We start from the raw sequence: 18928 nt of genomic DNA, 5'->3' as shown, positions 1-18928 counted from the left end.
GGTAGCCCGGCCAACCATGTTCATATGTTTTGGGCATGTCCCAAACTGAGGGAATTCTGGCAGGGATTTGCTGATGTTATGTCGGAAGTCCTGGAAGGTAGGGTAACTCCGAGTGCAGAATTAGCAATATTTCGGGTGTCGGAAGATCCGTGGGCAAAGCGGGGGAGGGAGGCGGATATCCTGGCCTTCTCCTCCCTGGCGGCCCGGAGACGGATCTTGCTGAGATGGAGGAACGCGGAGCCCCCGAAATCAGGAGTGTGGGTCAGCGATATGGTAAAGTTTCTCAGTCTGGAGAAAATCAAGTTCGCTCTGAGAGGATCAATACAGGGATTCGCCCAGAGTTGGCAGCTGGTCATCAATTTCTTCAACAAAAACTGAACGTCAGCAGTAAGGGGGAAAGGGAAAAGGGGGGGGGGGAGGGGAGGAAAACAGGAGGCATAGTAATGTTAAATAAGGACAGGGAATTTAGTATACGGACAATTGGGGATAGGGCGGGAGAAGTGGGGTACGTGGTCTATTGTTTGTTGTTATTTGAGGGGGGATTTTGTGTGTCGACCCACGCGGTTGTTTTAGAAATGCCAATATGTTAAATTGTGAAAATTGCAAATGCTTCAGTAAAATACTTTATAAAAAAAAAAAAAAAAAAGTTCTGTACCTCTGCTTTTTAAAATGGGTTTTAAGACTGGGCTTTAATGTTTACATTAAAATGGTTTTTACCTATCAGAAATAGCTGATTTCCTTCATCCACCACTGTTCGTGGCTGGATGTGGCAGGACTGCAGAGCTTAGATCTGGTCTGTTGACTGTGGAATCGCTTCGCTCTGTGTTACTTGTGCTTATGCTGTTTGTCTCACAAATAGTCCTGTGTTGTAGCTTCACCAGATTGACACCTCATTTTGCACTTTGTTGCTCCTGGCATGTACTCCTGCACTCTTCATTGAACCAGGTTGACCCCCTGGCTGGGTGGTAATGGGGGAGTGGGGGATACGCTGGGCCAGGAGGTTACAGATTGTGGTTGAATAAAATTCTGCTGCTGCTGATGACACCCAGCACCTCATAGATGTCCAGTCTTGAGCTTCTAGATCTGTTCAAAGTCTATCCCATTTAACACGGTGGTAGTGCCTTACAACACGATGGAGGTATCCTCAATGTGAAGATCGGATTCTGTCCCCACAAGGACTGTGCGGTGGTCACTTCTACCAATACTGTCATGGACAGATACATCTGCAGCAGGCAGGTTGGTGAGGATGAGGTCAAGGATGTTTTTCCCTCTTGTTGGTTCCCTCACCACCTGCTGCAGTCCAGTCTCGCAGCTTTGTCCTTTAGGACCCGACCAGCTGCGTCTGTGGTGGTACTACTGAGCCATTCTTGGTGATGGACATTGAGGTCCCCCCACCCAGAGCATATTCTGTGCCCTTGCCATTCTCAGTGCTTCCTCCAAGTGGTGTTCAATATAGAGGAGTACTGATTCATCAGCTGATGGTGTACGGTACGTGGTAATCAGCAGGAGGTTTCCTTGCCCATGTTTAATCTGAAGCCATGAGACTTCATGGGGTCCAGAGTTGATGTTGAGGACTCCCAAGGCAACTCCCTCCTGACTGAATACCACTGAGCCGCCACCTCTGCTGGGTCTGTCCTGCTGGTGAGACACGACATACGCAGGAATGGTGAGGGTGATGTCTGGGATTCTGTGAATATGACTATGTCAGGCTGTTGCTCTCCCAACTTTGGCACAAGCCTCCAGATGTTAGTAAGGAGGACTTTGTAGGGTCGGTAGGTCCGTGGTCCCTTTGCTGGGTGGTCCGTCCGGTTTCATTCCCTTTTGAGGGGCTGGTTTAGCACACTGGGCTAAATAGCTGGTTTTTAAAGCAGACCAAGGCAGGCCAGCAGCACGGTTCAATTCCCGTACCAGCCTCCCCGAACAGGCGCTGGAATGTGGCGACTAGGGGCTTTTCACAGTAACTTCACTTGAAGCCTACTTGTGACAATAAGCGATTTTCATTTTCATTTCATTTCATTTTGTGTTTTTGTAGCAGTTGACTACAATTGAGTGCTGGGCCATTTCAGAGGGCGTTCGGAGTCAATCACTTGGTCTCAGTCTGGAGTCACATGTAGGCCAGACCAGGTAAGGGTGGCAGATTTCCTTCCCTAAAGGACATTAGTGAACTAGATGGGTTTTTAATAATAACAATAATAATAATAATCGCTTATTGTCACAAGTAGGCTTCAATGAAGCTACTGTGAAAAGCCCCTAGTCGCCACATTCCGGCACCTGTTCGGGGAGGCCGCTACGGGAATTGAACCCGCACTGTTGGCATTGTTCTACAATACAAGCCAGCTGTTTAACCAACTGTGCTAAACCAGGCCCTATGACAATCGAGAATGGTTTCATGGTCATCATTAGACTTCTATTCCAGATATTTTATAAAGTTTAAATTCTACCACCTGCTGTGGTGCGATTCAAACCTGGGTCCCCAGATCATTACCCTGGGTCCCTAGATTTCTAGCCCTAATATTGTCTAATAATTTCCGAATTATACCGGCATGGTAGCACAGTTTTTAGCACTGTTGCTTCACAGCGCCGGGTTCGATTCCCGGCTTGGGTCACAAGTAGGCTTGTGTGTGGAGTCTGCACGTTCTCCTCGTGTCTGCGTGGGTTTCCTCCGGGTGCTCCGGTTTCCTCCCACAAGTCCCGAAAGACGTGCTGTTAGGTGAATTGGACATTCTGAATTCTCCCTCTGTGACCCGAATAGGCGCCGGAATGTGGTGACTTAGGGGCTTTACACAGTAACTTCATTGCCGACTTGATTTCATCTGTGGGAAGTGCACCCATCTCCAGCTCCTCAGAAACCGCGTTAGGGAACTGGAGCTGGAGTTGGATGAACTTCGGATCATTCGGGAGGCAGAGGTGGTCATAGATAGAAGCTTCAGGGGTGTAGTTACTCCGAAGAATAAAGATAGATGGGTGACGGTGAGAGGGGCTGGGAGGAAGCAGTCAGTACAGGGATCCCCTGTGGTCGTTCCCCTTAGTAACAAGTATACCGCTTTGGAGACTGTTGGGGGGGGGGGGGGGGGACTTACCAGGGGTAAGCCATGGGGTACAGGTCTCTGGCACAGAATCTGTCCCTGTTGCTCAGAATAGAAGGGGGGAGAGGAGTAGAGCATTAGTCATTGGAGACTCCATAGTTAGGGGGATAGATAGGAGATTCTGTGGGAACGAGAGAGACTCGCGGTTGGTGTGTTGCCTCCCAGGTGCCAGGGTCCGTGATGTCTCGGATCGTGTTTTCGGGATCCTTAAGGGGGAGAGGGAGCAGCCCCAAGTCGTGGTCCACATAGGTACCAATGACATAGGTAGGAAAAGGGATAGGGATGTAAGGCAGGAATTCAGGGAGCTAGGGTGCAAACTTAGATCTAGGACAAACACAGTTATTATCTCTGGTTTGTTACCCGTGCCACGTGATAGCGAGATGAGTAATAGGGAGAGAGAGGAGTTGAACACGTGGCTACAGGGATGGTGCAGAAGGGAAGGTTTCAGATTTCTGGATAATTGGGGCTCATTCTGGGGTCGGTGGGACCTCTACAAACGGGATGGTCTACACCTGAACCAGAGGGGTACCAATTTCCTGGGAGGGAAATTTGCTAATGCTCTTCGGGAGGGTTTAAACTAGTTCAGGGGATTGGGAACCCTGTGATGAGGCAAGACTTAGGATGCATCGGATAGAGAGGAAAACTGCAGGGGTGGGCACAATAGAAATGCGGAGCTTGTTCAAGGAACAGCTACTGCGTGTCCTTGATAAGTATGTACCTGTCAGGCAGGGAGGAAGTGGTCGAGCAAGGGAACTGTGGTTTGCTAAAGCAGTCGAAACACTTGTCAGGAGGAAGAAGGAGGCTTATGTAAAGATGAGACATGAAGGTTCAGTTAGGCTGCTCGAGAGTTACAAGTTAGCTAGGAAGGACCTAAAAAGTGAGCTAAGGAGAGCCAGGATGGGACATGAGAAGTCTTTGGCAGGTAGGATCACGGATAACCCTAAAGCTTTCTATAGATATGTCAGGAATAAACGAATGACTAGGGTAAGAGTAGGGCCAGTCAAGGACAGTAGTGGGAAGTTGTGCTTGGAGTCCGAGGAGATAGGAGAGGTGCTAAATGAATATTTTTCGTCAGTATTCACACAGCAGAAAGACAATGTTGTCGAGGAGAATACTGAAATACAGGCTACAAGACTAGAAGGGCTTGAGGTTCATAAGGAGGAGGTGTTAGCAATTCTGGAAAGTGTAAAAATAGATAAGTCCCTTGGGCCGGATGGGATTTATCCCAGGATTCTCTGGGAAGCTAGGGAGGAGATTGCTGAGCCTTTGGCTTTGATCTTTAAGTCATCTTTGTCTACAGGTATAGTGCCAGAAGTCTGGAGGATAGCAAATGTTGTCCCCTTGTTCAAGAAGGGGAATAGAGACAACCCCGGTGACTATAGACCAGTAAGCCTTACTTCTGTTGTAGGCAAAATCTTGGAAAGGTTTATAAGAGATAGGATGTATAAACATCTGGAAAGGAATAATTTGATTAGAGACAGTCAACACGGTTTTGTGAAGGGTAGGTCGTGCCTCACAAACCTTATTGAGTTCTTTGAAAGGTGACCAAACAGGTGGATGAGGGTAAAGCAGTTGATGTGGTGTATATGGATTTCAGTAAAGCGTTTGATAAGGTTCCCCACGGTAGGCTACTGCAGAAAATACAGAGGCATGGGATTCAGAGTGATTCAGCAGGTTGGATCAGAAATTGGCTAGCTGGAAGAAGACAAAGTGTGGAGGTTGATGGGAAATGTTCAGACTGGAGTCCAGTTACTAGTGGTGTACCACAAGGATCTGTTTTGGGGCCACTGCTGTTTGTCATTTTCATAAATGACCTGGAGGAGGGCATAGGAGGATGGGTGAGTAAATTTGCAGATGACACTAAAGTCGGTGGGGTTGTGGACAGTGCGGACGGATGTTACAAGTTACAGAGGGACATAGATAAGCTGCAGCGCTGGGCTGAGAGGTGGCAAATGGAGTTTAATGCAGAAAAGTGTGAGGTGATTCATTTTGGAAGGAATAACAGGAAGACAGAGTACTGGGCTAATGGTAAGATTCTTGGCAGTGTGGATGAGCAGAGAGATCTCTGTGTCCATGTACATAGATCCCTGAAAGTTGCCACCCAGTGTGAGAGGGTTGTTAGGAAGGCGTACGGTGTGTTAGCTTTTATTGGTAGAGGGATTGAGTTTCGGAGCCATGAGGTCATGTTGCAGCTGTACAAAACTCTGGTGCGTCCGCATTTGGAGTATTGCGTACAGTTCTGGTCGCTGCATTTTAGGAAGGATGTGGAAGCATTGGAAAGGGTGCAGAGGAGATTTACCAGAATGTTGCCTGGTATGGAGGGAAGATCTTATGAGGAAAGGCTGAGGGACTTGAGGCTGTTTTCCTTAGAGAGAAGAAGGTTAAGAGGTGACTTAATTGAGGCATACAAGATGATCAGAGGATTGGATAGGGTGGACAGTGAGAGCCTTTTTCCTCGGATGGTGATATCTAGCACGAGGGGACATAGCTTTTCATTGAGGGGAGATAGATATAGGACAGATGTCAGAGGTAGGTTCTTTACTCAGTCTTTATTAGTGTCACAAGTACATGGAACATAGAACATTACAGCGCAGTACAGGCCCTTCGGCCCTCAATGTTGTGCCGACCTGTGAAACCACTCTAAAGCCCATCTACACTATTCCCTTATCGACCATATGTCTATCCAATGACCATTTGAATGCCCTTAGTGTTGGCGAGTCCACTACTGTTGCAGGCAGGGCATTCCACGCCCTTACTACTCTGTATTAATATTGGCATGAAGGTGGAGAGAAAACAGGATCTGAAAAAAAGTACCAGAGCCAACGGCAACAGGACAGAAGGTTCAAGCCATGAGACACTGTGTGTCTCTGAAAATTTGGAGACGGTGCCTGGTGGGTACCGGGACCCGAGTGGAGAAGGCTGGACTGGTCTCTTATACAGTCAAAACCAGCTGAGACCCGTGAACAAAGCACTTAAAAGTCAGTCAGGATTGCAACCGGCAGATCGATAGGCCCGGCTGATGTACTGTGTGCAGCATTGCAGTCTTACTTTTCTTTTATTAAATGCTATGAGGAGAGGTTGAATAAACTCGGTTTGTTCTCACTGGAACGACGGAGGTTGAGGGGCGACCTGATAGAGATATACAAAATTATGAGGGGCATAGACAGAGTGGATAGTCAGAGGCTTTTCCCCGGGGTAGAGGGGTCAATTACTAGGGGGCATAGGTTTAAGGTGAGAGGGGCAAGGTTTAGAGTAGATGTATGAGGCAAATTTTTTACGCAGAGGGTAGGGGGAGCCTGGAACTCGCTACCGGAGGAGGTGGTGGGAGCAGGAACGATAGTGACATTTAAGGGGCATCTTGACAAATACATGAATAGGATGGGAATAGAGGGATACGGACCCCGGAAGTGCAGAAGATTTTAGTTTAGACAGGCAGCATGGTCGGCACGGGCTTGGAGGCCGAAGGGCCTGTTCCTGTGCTGTACATTTCTTTGTTCTTTGTTCTAAATAAACCTTGACGGGTAAACCTCAGAATCATAGAAAAATAAAATTTCTACAGTGCAGAAGGAGGCCATTCAGCCCATCCAGTCTGAATCAACCCTCTGAAAGAGCACCCTCCGAGGCCCACTCCCTCCCCCTATCCCCATAGCCCCACCTAACCTGGCGCTGTGAAGCAGCAATGTTAACCACTGTGCCACCGTGTAACCTGTTTGAACCGCTGTACTCCATGTGGTTTAGGTATACCCACTGCTTTTTGTGAGGGAGTTCATGGATTTTAACACAGCGACAGTGAAGGAGAGGCGATATATAATCATATAATAATCTTTATTGTCACAAGTAGCTTATATTAACACTGCAATGCAGTTACTGTGAAAATCCCCCAGTCGCCACATTCCGGCGCCTGTTCGGGTACACAGAGGGAGAATTCAGAATGGCCAAATTTAAAAAAAAAAAAATATTTTATTGAAAATTTTTGGTCAACCATCACAGTACATTGTGTATCCTTTACACAATAATATAACAGTATAAATAACAATGACCTGTTTTATAAACAAAGAAAGAATAAATAATATATAACAAAAACTAAAACTAAATGGCAACTGCCTTGTCTCAGATAAACACTCTCCAAAAATATGATTTAACAGTCCAATATACAATTATTTATAGCAACGACCTATACATATTATACATATATATTAATAACCCTGAGACTCCTTCTGGTTCCTCCTCCTCCCCCCCCCCCCCCCCCCCCCCCCCGGGTTGCTGCTGCTGCCTTCTTCTTTTCCATTCCCTCTATCTTTCTGTGAGGTATTCGACGAACGGTTGCCACCACCTGGTGAACCCTTGAGCCGATCCCCTTAGGACGAACTTAATCCGTTCCAGCTTGATAAACCCTGCCATGTCATTTATCCAAGTCTCCACCCCCGGGGGCTTGGCTTCCTTCCACATCAACAGTATCCTGCGCCGGGCTACTAGGGACGCAAAGGCCAAAACATCGGCCTCTCTCGCCTCCTGCACTCCCGGCTCTTGTGCAACCCCAAATATAGCCAACCCCCAGCTTGGTTCGACCTGGACCCCCACTACTTTCGAAAACACCTTTGTCACCCCCACCCAGAACCCCTGTAGTGCAGGACATGACCAGAACATGTGGGTGTGATTCGCTGGGCTTCTCGAGCATCTCGCACACCTATCCTCTACCCCAAAAAATTTACTGAGCCGTGCTCCAGTCATATGTGCCCTGTGTAACACCTTAAATTGAATCAGGCTTAGCCTGGCACACGAGGACGATGAGTTTACCCTACTTAGGGCATCCGCCCACAGCCCCTCCTCAATCTCCTCCCCCAGCTCTTCTTCCCATTTCCCTTTCAGCTCATCTACCATAATCTCCCCCTCGTCCCTCATTTCCCTATATATATCTGACACCTTACCGTCCCCCACCCATGTCTTTGAGATCACTCTGTCCTGCACCTCATGCGTCGGGAGCTGCGGGAATTCCCTCACCTGCTGCCTCGCAAAAGCCCTCAGTTGCATATACCGGAATGCATTCCCTTGGGGCAACCCATATTCCTCGGTCAGTGCTCCCAGACTTGCGAACTTCCCCTCTACAAACAGATCTTTCAGTTGCATTACTCCTGCTCTTTGCCATATTCCAAATCCCCCATCCATTCTCCCCGGGGCAAACCTATGGTTATTTCTTATCGGGGACCCCACCAAGGCTCCCGTCTTTCCCCTATGCCGTCTCCACTGTCCCCAAATTTTCAAAGTCGCCACCACCACCGGGCTTGTGGTGTATTTCTTCGGTGAGAACGGCAATGGGGCCGTCACCATAGCTTGTAGGCTAGTCCCCCTTCAGGACGCCCTCTCCAATCTCTTCCACGCCGCTCCCTCCTCTTTTCCCATCCACTTATTCACCATTGAGATATTGGCGGCCCAGTAGTACTCACTTAGGCTCGGTAGTGCCAGCCCCCCCCCCCATCCCTACTACGCTGTAAGAATCCCTTCCTCACTCTCGGGGTCTTCCCGGCCCACACAAAACTCATGATACACTTTTCGATCCTTTTGAAAAAAGCCTTCGTGATCACCACCGGGCGGCACTGAAACACAAAGAGGAATCAGAATGCCCAAATTACCTAACAGCACGTCTTTTGACTGTGGGAGGAACCCGGAGCACCCGGAGGAAAACCACGTAGACCGGGAGAACGTGCGGACTCCGCACAGGCAATGACCCAAGCCGGGAATTGAACCTGGTACCTCGACGCTGTGAAGTAACGGTGCTAACCACCGTGCCGCCCACAATTTTTCCAAGTCATACTTCCAAATCAGTATGGTGAGTTACATGGAGGATGCTGCTGCTGCTGACCTTTACTGCTCTCCTAGAAAGTCGAGGAACGGCTGCCACCTCCGGGTGAACCCGCCATGGACCCTCTCAAGGCAAACTTTATTTTCTCGAGACTGAGAAACCCAGCCATGTCACTAACCCAGGTCTCTACACTCGGGGGCTTTGAGTCCCTCCACATTAAAAGGATCCGTCTCCGGGCTACAGGGAGGCAAAGGCCAATACGTCGGCCTCTTTCGCTTCCTGAACTTCCGGATCGTCTGATACACCAAAGATCGCTATCTCTGGACTCGGCACCACCCGCGTGTCTAAGATCTTGGACATTGCCTTAGTAAAGCCCTGCCAGAATCCCTTAAGAGCCGGGCATGCCCAGAACATGTGAACATGATCTGCAGGGCTTCCCGCACACCTTGCACATTTATCCTCAACCCCAAAGAGCTTGCTCATCCTGGTTGCCGTCATGTGTGCCCGGTGGACCACCTTAAACTGGATTAAGCTAAGCCTGGCACATGAAGAGGAATTGACCCTGTTTAGGGTGTCCGCCCACTCGCCCGCATCCAGCTCCCCACCTAGCTCCTCCTCCCATTTGCCTTTAAGTTCCTCCACTGGTGCTTCCTCCGCCTCCTGAAGTTCCCGGTAAATGTCCGAAACCTTCCCCTCCCCCACCCAGGTGCCAGAGACCACCCTATCCTGTATCCTGTGTGGGGGTAGCAGCGGAAATGATACCACCTGTTGTTTCAGAAAGGCGTGTCCCTGAAGGTATCTGAAAGCGTTTTCAGGGGGCAAACTGAGTTTCTCCTCCAGCATTTTCAGGCTGGGGAAGGTCCCTTCTATGAACCGGTCCCCCATCCTTTTAATGCCTGCCCTATGCCAGCTTTGAAACCCTCCGTCAATCCTGCCCGGGACAAATTTTTGATTGTTGCGTATCGGGGTCCAGACTGAGGTGTCAAGCTTCTTTTTTAAAAAAAATAATAATTTTTATTAAAGGTTTTCATAAAATATCAATAACAAAATGAGAAACAAAAAAGAATCCAACAGGGTTAAGTACAAAACACGGTCTAGAAGAGCAACCCTTCATACCCCCCCTCCCCCCGTACATAAATAATAAATTAACATTAACGCCCCGACTTAACACAACAGGTGTATACACCCCCTCAGACCCTCCAGTGTAAATAACATAAACAAAAATAAAGTAACCCCCCCCCCCCGTGCTGCTGCTGCCATTGACCAATGTCTATCGTTCTGCCAGAAAGTCTAAGAACGGTTGCCACCGCCTAAAGAACCCTTGTACTGATCCTCTCAAGGCGAATTTCACCCTCTCCAATTTAATTAACCCTGCCATATCGCTGATCCAAGATTCCACGCTTGGGGGCCTCGCACCTTTCCACTGAAGGAGAATCCTTCGCCGGGCTACCAGGGACGCAAAGGCCAGAATTCCGGCCTCTTTCGCCTCCTGCACTTCCGGCTCCTCTGCCACCCCAAATATTGCGAGCCCCCAGCCCGGTCTGACCCTGGATCCTACCACCCTCGACACCGTCTTCGCTACGCCCTTCCAAAATTCCTCCAGCGCTGGGCATGCCCAGAACATATGGGTGTGATTTTCTGGGCTCCCTGAGCACCTAACACACTTGTCCTCACCCGCAAAGAACCGGCTTATCCTTGTCCCGGTCATGTGTGCCCTATGCAGCACCTTAAACTGTATGAGGCTGAGCCTCGCGCACGAAGAGGAAGAATTCACCCTCCCTAGGGCATCTGCCCACGTCCCCTCTTCGATCTCCTCTACAACTCCTCCTCCCACTTACCTTTCAACTCCATCGCCAAGGCCTCCTCCTCCTGCATCACCTGGTAAGTTTCCGAGATCTTCCCCACTCCCACCCACCCCCCCGAGAGCACCCTGTCCTGTACTGTGTGTGGCAGTAGCCGCGGGAATTCCACCACCTGCCGTCTGGCAAACGCCCTTACCTGTAAGTACCTGAAGGTGTTCCCCGGGGGGAGCCCGTACTTCTCCTCCAGCTCACCCAAGCTCGCGAACTTCCCGTCCACAAACAGGTCCCCCAACTTTCGTATGCCTGCCCTGTGCCACCCCGAAAACCCTCCACCTGTTCTTCCTGGGGTGAACCGGTGGTTCCCCCATAATGGGGTCCACGCTGAGGCCCCAACTTCCCCCCCCCCCCCCCCTATGCCGCCTCCACTGCCCCCAAATTTTGAGGGCCGCCACCACCACCGGGCTCGTGGTATACCTCCTTGGAGGGAGCGGCAGCGGCGCCGTTGCCAGCGCCCCCAGATTCGTACCCACACAGGACGCCGTCTCCCGCCTCTTCCATGCAGCCCCCTCCCCCTCCATCACCCACTTGCGCACCATCGTCGCATTGGCGGCCCAGTAGTACCCACAGAGGTTGGGCAGCGCCAGCCCCCCCCCTATCTCTACTCCGCTCCAGGAACACCCTTCTCACCCTCGGAGTCCCTCGCACCCACACAAACCCCATTATACTCCTGTTAACCCGCCTGAAAAAAGTCTTCGGGATAAACACGGGGAGGCACTGGAACAGGAACAAAAACCTTGGGAGCACTGTCATTTTGATTGACTGCACCCTACCCGCCAAGGACAGCGGCAATGCGTCCCACCTCTTGAACTCCTCCTCCATTTGCTCCACCAGCCTTGTAAAGTTACACATATGTAGGGCCCCCCAGCTCCTGGCCAGCTGGACCCCCAAATATCTGAGGCTCCTCTCCGCCCTTTTTAGTGGGAGCACGCCAATCCCTCTCTCCTGGTCCCCTAGCTGAACTACGAACAGCTCGCTCTTCCCCATATTGAGCTTGTACCCCGAAAAGTCCCCGAATTCCCTAAGGATCCTCATTACCTCTGGCATTCCTCCCACCGGGTCTGCCACATACAGCAGCAGGTCGTCCGCATAAAGCAACACCCTATGCTCCTCCCCACCCTGCACCAACCCCCTCCAGTTCCTCGACTCTCTCAGTACCATAGCCAGGGGTTCAATCGCCAGTGCGAAGAGCAGGGGGGACAGGGGACACTCCTGTCTCGTCCCTCGGTGTAACCGAAAGTACTCGGACCTCCTCCTATTTGTTGCCACACTCGCCATCGGGACCTCATACAACAGCCTAACCCACCTGACAAACCCCTCCCAAACCCGAACCTCTTCAGCACCTCCCACAGGTACCCCCACTCTACCCTATCAAAGGCTTTCTCAGCGTCTATTGCCACCACTATCTCCGCCTCCCCCTCCCTCGCCGGCATCATGATAACGTTCAAAAGCCTCCGCACAGCCTCCCCGAACAGGCGCCGGAATGTGGCGACTAGGGGCTTTTCACAGTAACTTCATTTGAAGCCTACTTGTGACAATAAGCGATTTTCATTGCATTTCATTTCAACTGTCTCCCCTTCACAAACCCCGTCTGGTCTTCATGGATGATCTGCGGCACACAATCCTCAATCCTCGTGGCTAAGACCTTCGCCAGCACCTTGGCATCTACATTTAGCAAGGAAATCGGTCTGTAAGATCCACATTGCAAGGGATCCTTGTCCCGCTTCAGGATCAAGGAGACCAGTGCCCGGGACATCGCAGGGGTAAAGCCCCCCCCCTCCCTTGCCTCATTGAAGGTCCTAACTAACAGCGGGCCCCACAGGTCCATATATGTTTTATAGAATTTGACCGGGAAAACATCCAGCCCCGGTGCCTTCCCCGCCTGCATGCTTCCTATCCCTTTGATCAGCTCCTCCAGCCCAATCGGGGCCCCCAGTCCCGCCACCAGTCCCTCTTCCACCTTTGGAAACCTCAATTGGTCCAGGAAACGGCCCATCCCTCCCTCCTCCCATGGGGGCTCGGATCGGTACAATTCCTCGTAGAAGACCCTGAAGACCCCATTGATGCCAACCCCAGTCCGCACCACGCTCCCTCCCCTGTCCTTAACTCCCCCGATCTCCCTAGCTGCGTCCCGCTTCCGAAGCTGATGCGCCAGCATCCGGCTTGCCTTTTCCCCATACTCGTAGACCGCCCCCTGGGCCTTCCTCTACTGCACCTCCGCCTTCCTGGTGGTCACCAGGTCGAATTCGGCCTGGAGGCTGCACCCCTTCATCAACAATCCTTCCTCAGGCAATCCGGAATACCTCCTGTCTACCCTCACATCTCCCCCACCAGCCTCTCCCTCTCCCCACGCTCCCTCCGCTCCTTGTGGGCCCGTAATGGCGATCAGCTCTCCCCTCACCACCGCCTTCAGTGCCTCCCATACCATCCCCACTCGGACCGCCCCTTGGCGTTGGTCTCCAAGTACCTCTCTATACTTCCTCGGACCCGCTTGCTCACCTCCTCGTCCGCCAACAGCCCCACCGCCAAGCGCCACAGCGGGCGCTGGTCCCTCTCCTCCCCCATCTCCAAGTCCACCCAGGTGTCAAGCTTCTTGAGTGTTGGAGTTGCACTCATGCAGGCAAGTGGAGAGTATTCCATCACACTCCTGACTTGTGCCTTGCAGATGGCAGACAGGCTTTGGGGAGTCAGGAGTTAGTCTCCGCAGGATTCCTAGCCTCTGACCTGCTCTGGTAGCCACGGTATTTGTATGGTTAGTCCAGTTCAGTTTCTGATCAGTGGTAGCCCCTCCCAGATGTTGATTGTGGGGATTCAGTGACAGTAATGCCATTGAATATCAAGGGGCGATGGCTTTATTCTCTCTTATTAGACACGGTCATTGCCTGGCACTTGTGTGGCACGAATGTTCCTTGCCATTTGTAAGCCCAAGTCTGGTTATCGCCCAGGTCTTTCTGCATTTTTGTAATGAATTGTTGCGAATGCATAATGCAAAGTTCCCAACACTGAAATAACTCAAAGAGTAGAGATGTCTGGAATTGAAGCACTGTCATCAGAGCCCAGCTCAGACGAAATGAACATGTAGTGCTTATGGCTAATGATGAAATCCTTAAGCCAATCACATATTCACAACTTAAACTTGGACACCGCCTGTGAGGTAGGCCCAAATCAAGGCTCAAGGATTTCTTGAAGATGAATCTCAGGAAATGTGACATGTACACCACAAACTGAACGGAAAATGCATAAGAAAGAACAACCTGGGGAGTAATCTCAAGTAGTGACGTTGTTTCCTTCGGACAGCAAAGTATACGGGAATGAAGAACAAAAGGTATCTGGGCACACTCAACAAAATCAGATAATTGAACCTTGCCTGCTCTATGGAAAGCCATACAGGTCTGTAATTGGGATCCACAGCACTTTACAATGAACAACAGGTGACTGTGCATTCAAGAAATGGCCATCTTCAATAGCAAAGGAAAACCGATGATAACAAAGCATTTATGATGTAATATCTGGTAGACAATAAGAAAGGCCAGTTACAGACGTGTTTGTAAGTTCACTGTCTTCAATGACTTTAACTCCTCATTCTCTTCATCAGTTTCTATCTGTATGTATCTTTATATTGAAACGTAGATAACAACGTGATGCTGTCTAGGTAATTCTTAGTTATATGTTCTGAAATGTTTAGAACAAAGCTGAGAACCCAAAGCTGTAAATTGGCAGTAACTACCAGCTCCTCATTTGGAATGACAGCATGAAGGTCTTTCATTGCATCTTATAATATCTATATTTGTTTTTTAAAATAGGTCATTCCGACAATGGAGTGTGCCAACGCATTGCTGAAGATGACGTATTGTCCACAATGTCATGGGTTTCTTGCTCTTAAGCCATGTAAAAATTACTGTCTCAATGTCATGAAGGGTTGCTTGGCTAATCAGGCAGATTTGGACACAGAGTGGAACAATTTTATTGGTAAGTCCTTTTTAAAGTTTCATGGTCAACCAAGAATCATGTAGTGGTGGAGTTATAGGGAGTGAGGAAGTGTGTAAGAAAGTGTGGTCCTCTGATTTTGAGCAGCAGTAGTATGCTGAGGCATGTGTGAAACCACAATAGGCATTCGCATGCTCTGGCACATTTTTTTCACTTATTACTGTTAGTCATAGCATCAGAAGGCTTCAGTCAGGTCAGGTTAATGCTGGGTGATTGTGCTAACCTTTTACTTTTTAAAAAATAAATTTAGAGTACCCAATTATTTAAGGGGCAATTTAGTGTGGCCAAATCACCCATCCTGCACATCTTTTGGGTTGTGGGGGTGAAACCCACACAGACACGGAGAATGTGCAAACTCCACACTGACAGTGACCTGGGGCCGAGATCGAACGCGGGTCCTCAGCGCCATGAGGCAGCAGTGCTAACCACTGCGCGCCACCCTTTACAAAATGCAGACTGTTCTGCCTCACTGAAGATTCTGGAGTTATTTATTTTTATATGTGTCTTTCTCCTTCTGAAGAACATAGATTGGGGGCGGATGTTTGAGGGCAAATCAACATCTGACATGTGGGAGGCTTTCAAGTGTCAGTTGAAAGGAATTCAGGACCGGCATGTTCCTGTGAGGAAGAAAGATAAATACGGCAATTTTCGGGAACCTTGGATGACGAGTGATATTGTAGGCCTCGTCAAAAAGAAAAAGGAGGCATTTGTCAGGGCTAAAAGGCTGGGAACAGACGAAGCCTGTGTGGCATATAAGGAAAGTAGGAAGGAACTTAAGCAAGGAGTCAGGAGGGCTAGAAGGGGTCATGAAAAGTCATTGGCAAATAGGGTTAAGGAAAATCCCAAGGCTTTTTACATGTACATAAAAAGCAAGAGGGTAGCCAGGGAAAGGGTTGGCCCACTGAAGGATAGGCAAGGGAATCTATGTGTGGAGCCAGAGGAAATGGGCGAGGTACTAAATGAATACTTTGCATCAGTATTCACCAAAGAGAAGGAATTGGTAGATGTTGAGTCTGGAGAAGGGGGTGTAGATAGCCTGGGTCATATTGTGATCCAAAAAGACGAGGTGTTGGGTGTCTTAAAAAATATTAAGGTAGATAAGTCCCCAGGGCCTGATGGGATCTACCCCAGAATACTGAAGGAGGCTGGAGAGGAAATTGCTGAGGCCTTGACAGAAATCTTTGGATCCTCGCTGTCTTCAGGGGATGTCCCGGAGGACTGGAGAATAGCCAATGTTGTTCCTCTGTTTAAGAAGGGTAGCAAGGATAATCCCGGGAACTACAGGCCGGTGAGCCTTACTTCAGTGGTAGGGAAATTACTGGAGAGAATTCTTCGAGACAGGATCTACTCCCATTTGGAAGCAAATGGACGTATTAGTGAGAGGCAGCACGGTTTTGTGAAGGGAAGGTCGTGTCTCACTAACTTGATAGAGTTTTTCGAGGAGGTCACTAAGATGATTGATGCAGGTAGGGCAGTAGATGTTGTCTATATGGACTTCAGTAAGGCCTTTGACAAGGTCCCTCATGGTAGACTAGTACAAAAGGTGAAGTCACACGGGATCAGGGGTGAACTGGCAAGGTGGATACAGAACTGGCTAGGCCATAGAAGGCAGAGGGTAGCAATGGAGGGATGCTTTTCTCATTGGAGGGCTGTGACCAGTGGTGTTCCACAGGGATCAGTGCTGGGACCTTTGCTCTTTGTAGTATATATAAATGATTTGGAGGAAAATGTAACTGGTCTGATTAGTAAGTTTGCAGACGACACAAAGGTTGGTGGAATTGCGGATAGCGATGAGGACTGTCTGAGGATACAGCAGGATTTAGATTGTCTGGAGACTTGGGCGGAGAGATGGCAGATGGAGTTTAATCCGGACAAATGTGAGGTAATGCATTTTGGAAGGGCTAATGCAGGTAGGGAATATACAGTGAATGGTAGAACCCTCAAGAGTATTGAAAGTCAAAGAGATCTAGGAGTACAGGTCCACAGGTCATTGAAAGGGGCAACACAGGTGGAGAAGGTAGTCAAGAAGGCATACGGCATGCTTGCCTTCATTGGCCGGGGCATTGAGTATAAGAATTGGCAAGTCATGTTGCAGCTGTATAGAACCTTAGTTAGGCCACACTTGGAGTATAGTGTTCAATTCTGGTCGCCACACTACCAGAAGGATGTGGAGGCTTTAGAGAGGGTGCAGAAGAGATTTACCAGAATGTTGCCTGGTATGGAGGGCATAAGCTATGAGGAGCGATTGAATAAACTCGGTTTGTTCTCACTGGAACGAAGGAGGTTGAGGGGCGACCTGATAGAGGTATACAAAATTATGAGGGGCATAGACAGAGTGGATAGTCAGAGGCTTTTCCCCAGGGTAGAGGGGTCAATTACTAGGGGGCATAGGTTTAAGGTGAGAGGGGCAAAGTTTAGAGTAGATGTACGAGGCAAGTTTTTTACGCAGAGGGTAGTGGGTGCCTGGAACTCACTACCGGAGGAGGTAGTGGAAGCAGGGACGATAGGGACATTTAAGGGGCATCTTGACAAATATATGAATAGGATGGGAATAGAAGGATACGGACCCAGGAAGTGTAGAAGATTGTAGTTTAGTCGGGCAGTATGGTCGGCACGGGCTTGGAGGGCCGAAGGGCCTGTTCCTGTGCTGTACATTTCTTTGTTCTTTGTTCTCCACATACTCCATCATCAATACCCTCATATATGAGCCATCAGTCTCTCTTGCTGGCAGTGAGAATCTGTAATACGCTCTTGGCGGTGGAACGATGTTGGGAATTCAGCAGGAGTAAGAGAAATGTGTTGGTGTAGAGCAGACTACCAATTTGAGTAAAAACAGGCAGAATGGGTCAAGAAGATCAGAGAGCCAGGGTGGCAAGGTGGTGTAGTGGTTAGCACTGCTACCTACGGTGCTGAGGTCCCGGGTTCGATCCCGGCCCCGGGTCACTGTCCGTGTGGAGTTTGCAGATTCTTCCCTTGTTTGTGTGGGTTTCCTCCGGGTGCTCCGGTTTCCTCCCACAAGTCCCGAAAGACGCGCTGTTAGATCAATTGGACATTCTGAATTCTTCCTCTGTGTACCCGAACAGGCGCCGGAGTGTGGCGACTAGGGGATTTTCACAGTAACTTCATGGTAGTGTTAATGTAAGCCGACTTGTGACAATAATAGAGATTATTATAGTTTGTCTTTTCTTGTTTAATAAATGTTTGGTTCTTTTGTTAAAAGTTAATTAGCAGATTTCTGTGACTCCGTTTGGTAGCTGCCGCCCACTTTTCTAAACAGAAATGAAAGTTGGGATCTATCAAGCTAGGTCTATCTATCCCACCCTGGGATCTTACTTGTCCATTAGTAACAAAGCTGGGATCGTAACAAATGGATAATAAAGTTAGATATTGTGGTAGATTTAAGAAAGAGGCTTATATTCTTGGATTAAGTGTAGTAAACCTGATAATTGGAAGGATTTTAGAATTGAACAATGGATGACCAAGAAATTGATAGAGAAAATAGGATGATATGTTTCAATTCATTTATGAGGTACGTCCATCGCTGGCAAATCCAACATTTAATACCCATCTCCATTGTCCTTGCGACGTGGTGGTGAGTTGACTCTTTGAATCCATTGAGTGGCTTTACTGGCCATTAAACAAATAATTTGTATCTGCTTTCGCAACCAAAAGCACAAAATTCATTCTGGAAATAGAGAAGGTCTGAAAAAAATCTTATGGAAATTACGTATTAACAAATTAATAGTACTTGAAAAGTTAATGCGACTAAATGTCGGCAAATCCCCTGGACGTAATGACCTATATCTCAAGGTTTCAGAAGAGGTAATTGAAGAGATGGTGGATGTATTGGTTTTGCTCTTCCTGAATTCTCTAGATTAACTTTGAGCATGACTATGTAATCCAGCTATTGAAGAGAGGAGGAAAAGAGAAAACACAAACTTATAGGCCAGTTAGTCTGATAAAAGCAGTTGGAAAAGAATTAACATCTATTATTTGAGACATCTTAACAGAGCACTTAGAAAATCACTATAGGATTAAGCAAAGGCAACACGATTTTGTGACATCCCAATGCAAGCCTGAGGAGGGAGCAGAGCGGGTTAGAATACCCATCTCCATTCACTGGGTTATTGGTCTCGTTCTTTGGATGATTGTTTGGTATCCTAGCCCCCGCCCCTTGCATCCATGGCCTCTCCATG

At 48.9% G+C, this 18928-nt stretch overlaps 1 protein-coding gene across 1 annotated transcript in view; it reads left to right on the top strand.

Annotated features, from left to right (window-relative positions):
- Positions 1-18928, top strand: part of LOC140418126 (glypican-6-like) — a 347023-nt gene that overhangs the window by 201295 nt on the left and 126800 nt on the right. Inside the window, exon 4 of the mRNA XM_072501539.1 lies at positions 14549-14714. Within this exon, the coding sequence (XP_072357640.1) occupies positions 14549-14714 (166 nt within the window). The remainder of the gene's footprint in view (positions 1-14548; positions 14715-18928) is intronic.

This window comes from Scyliorhinus torazame, chromosome 5 (genome assembly GCF_047496885.1).
Source record: "Scyliorhinus torazame isolate Kashiwa2021f chromosome 5, sScyTor2.1, whole genome shotgun sequence".
Taxonomy (NCBI): Eukaryota; Metazoa; Chordata; class Chondrichthyes; order Carcharhiniformes; family Scyliorhinidae; genus Scyliorhinus; species Scyliorhinus torazame.
The sequence above is the reverse complement of the archived record's forward strand: the minus strand, read 5'-3'. Positions and strand labels throughout refer to the sequence as shown.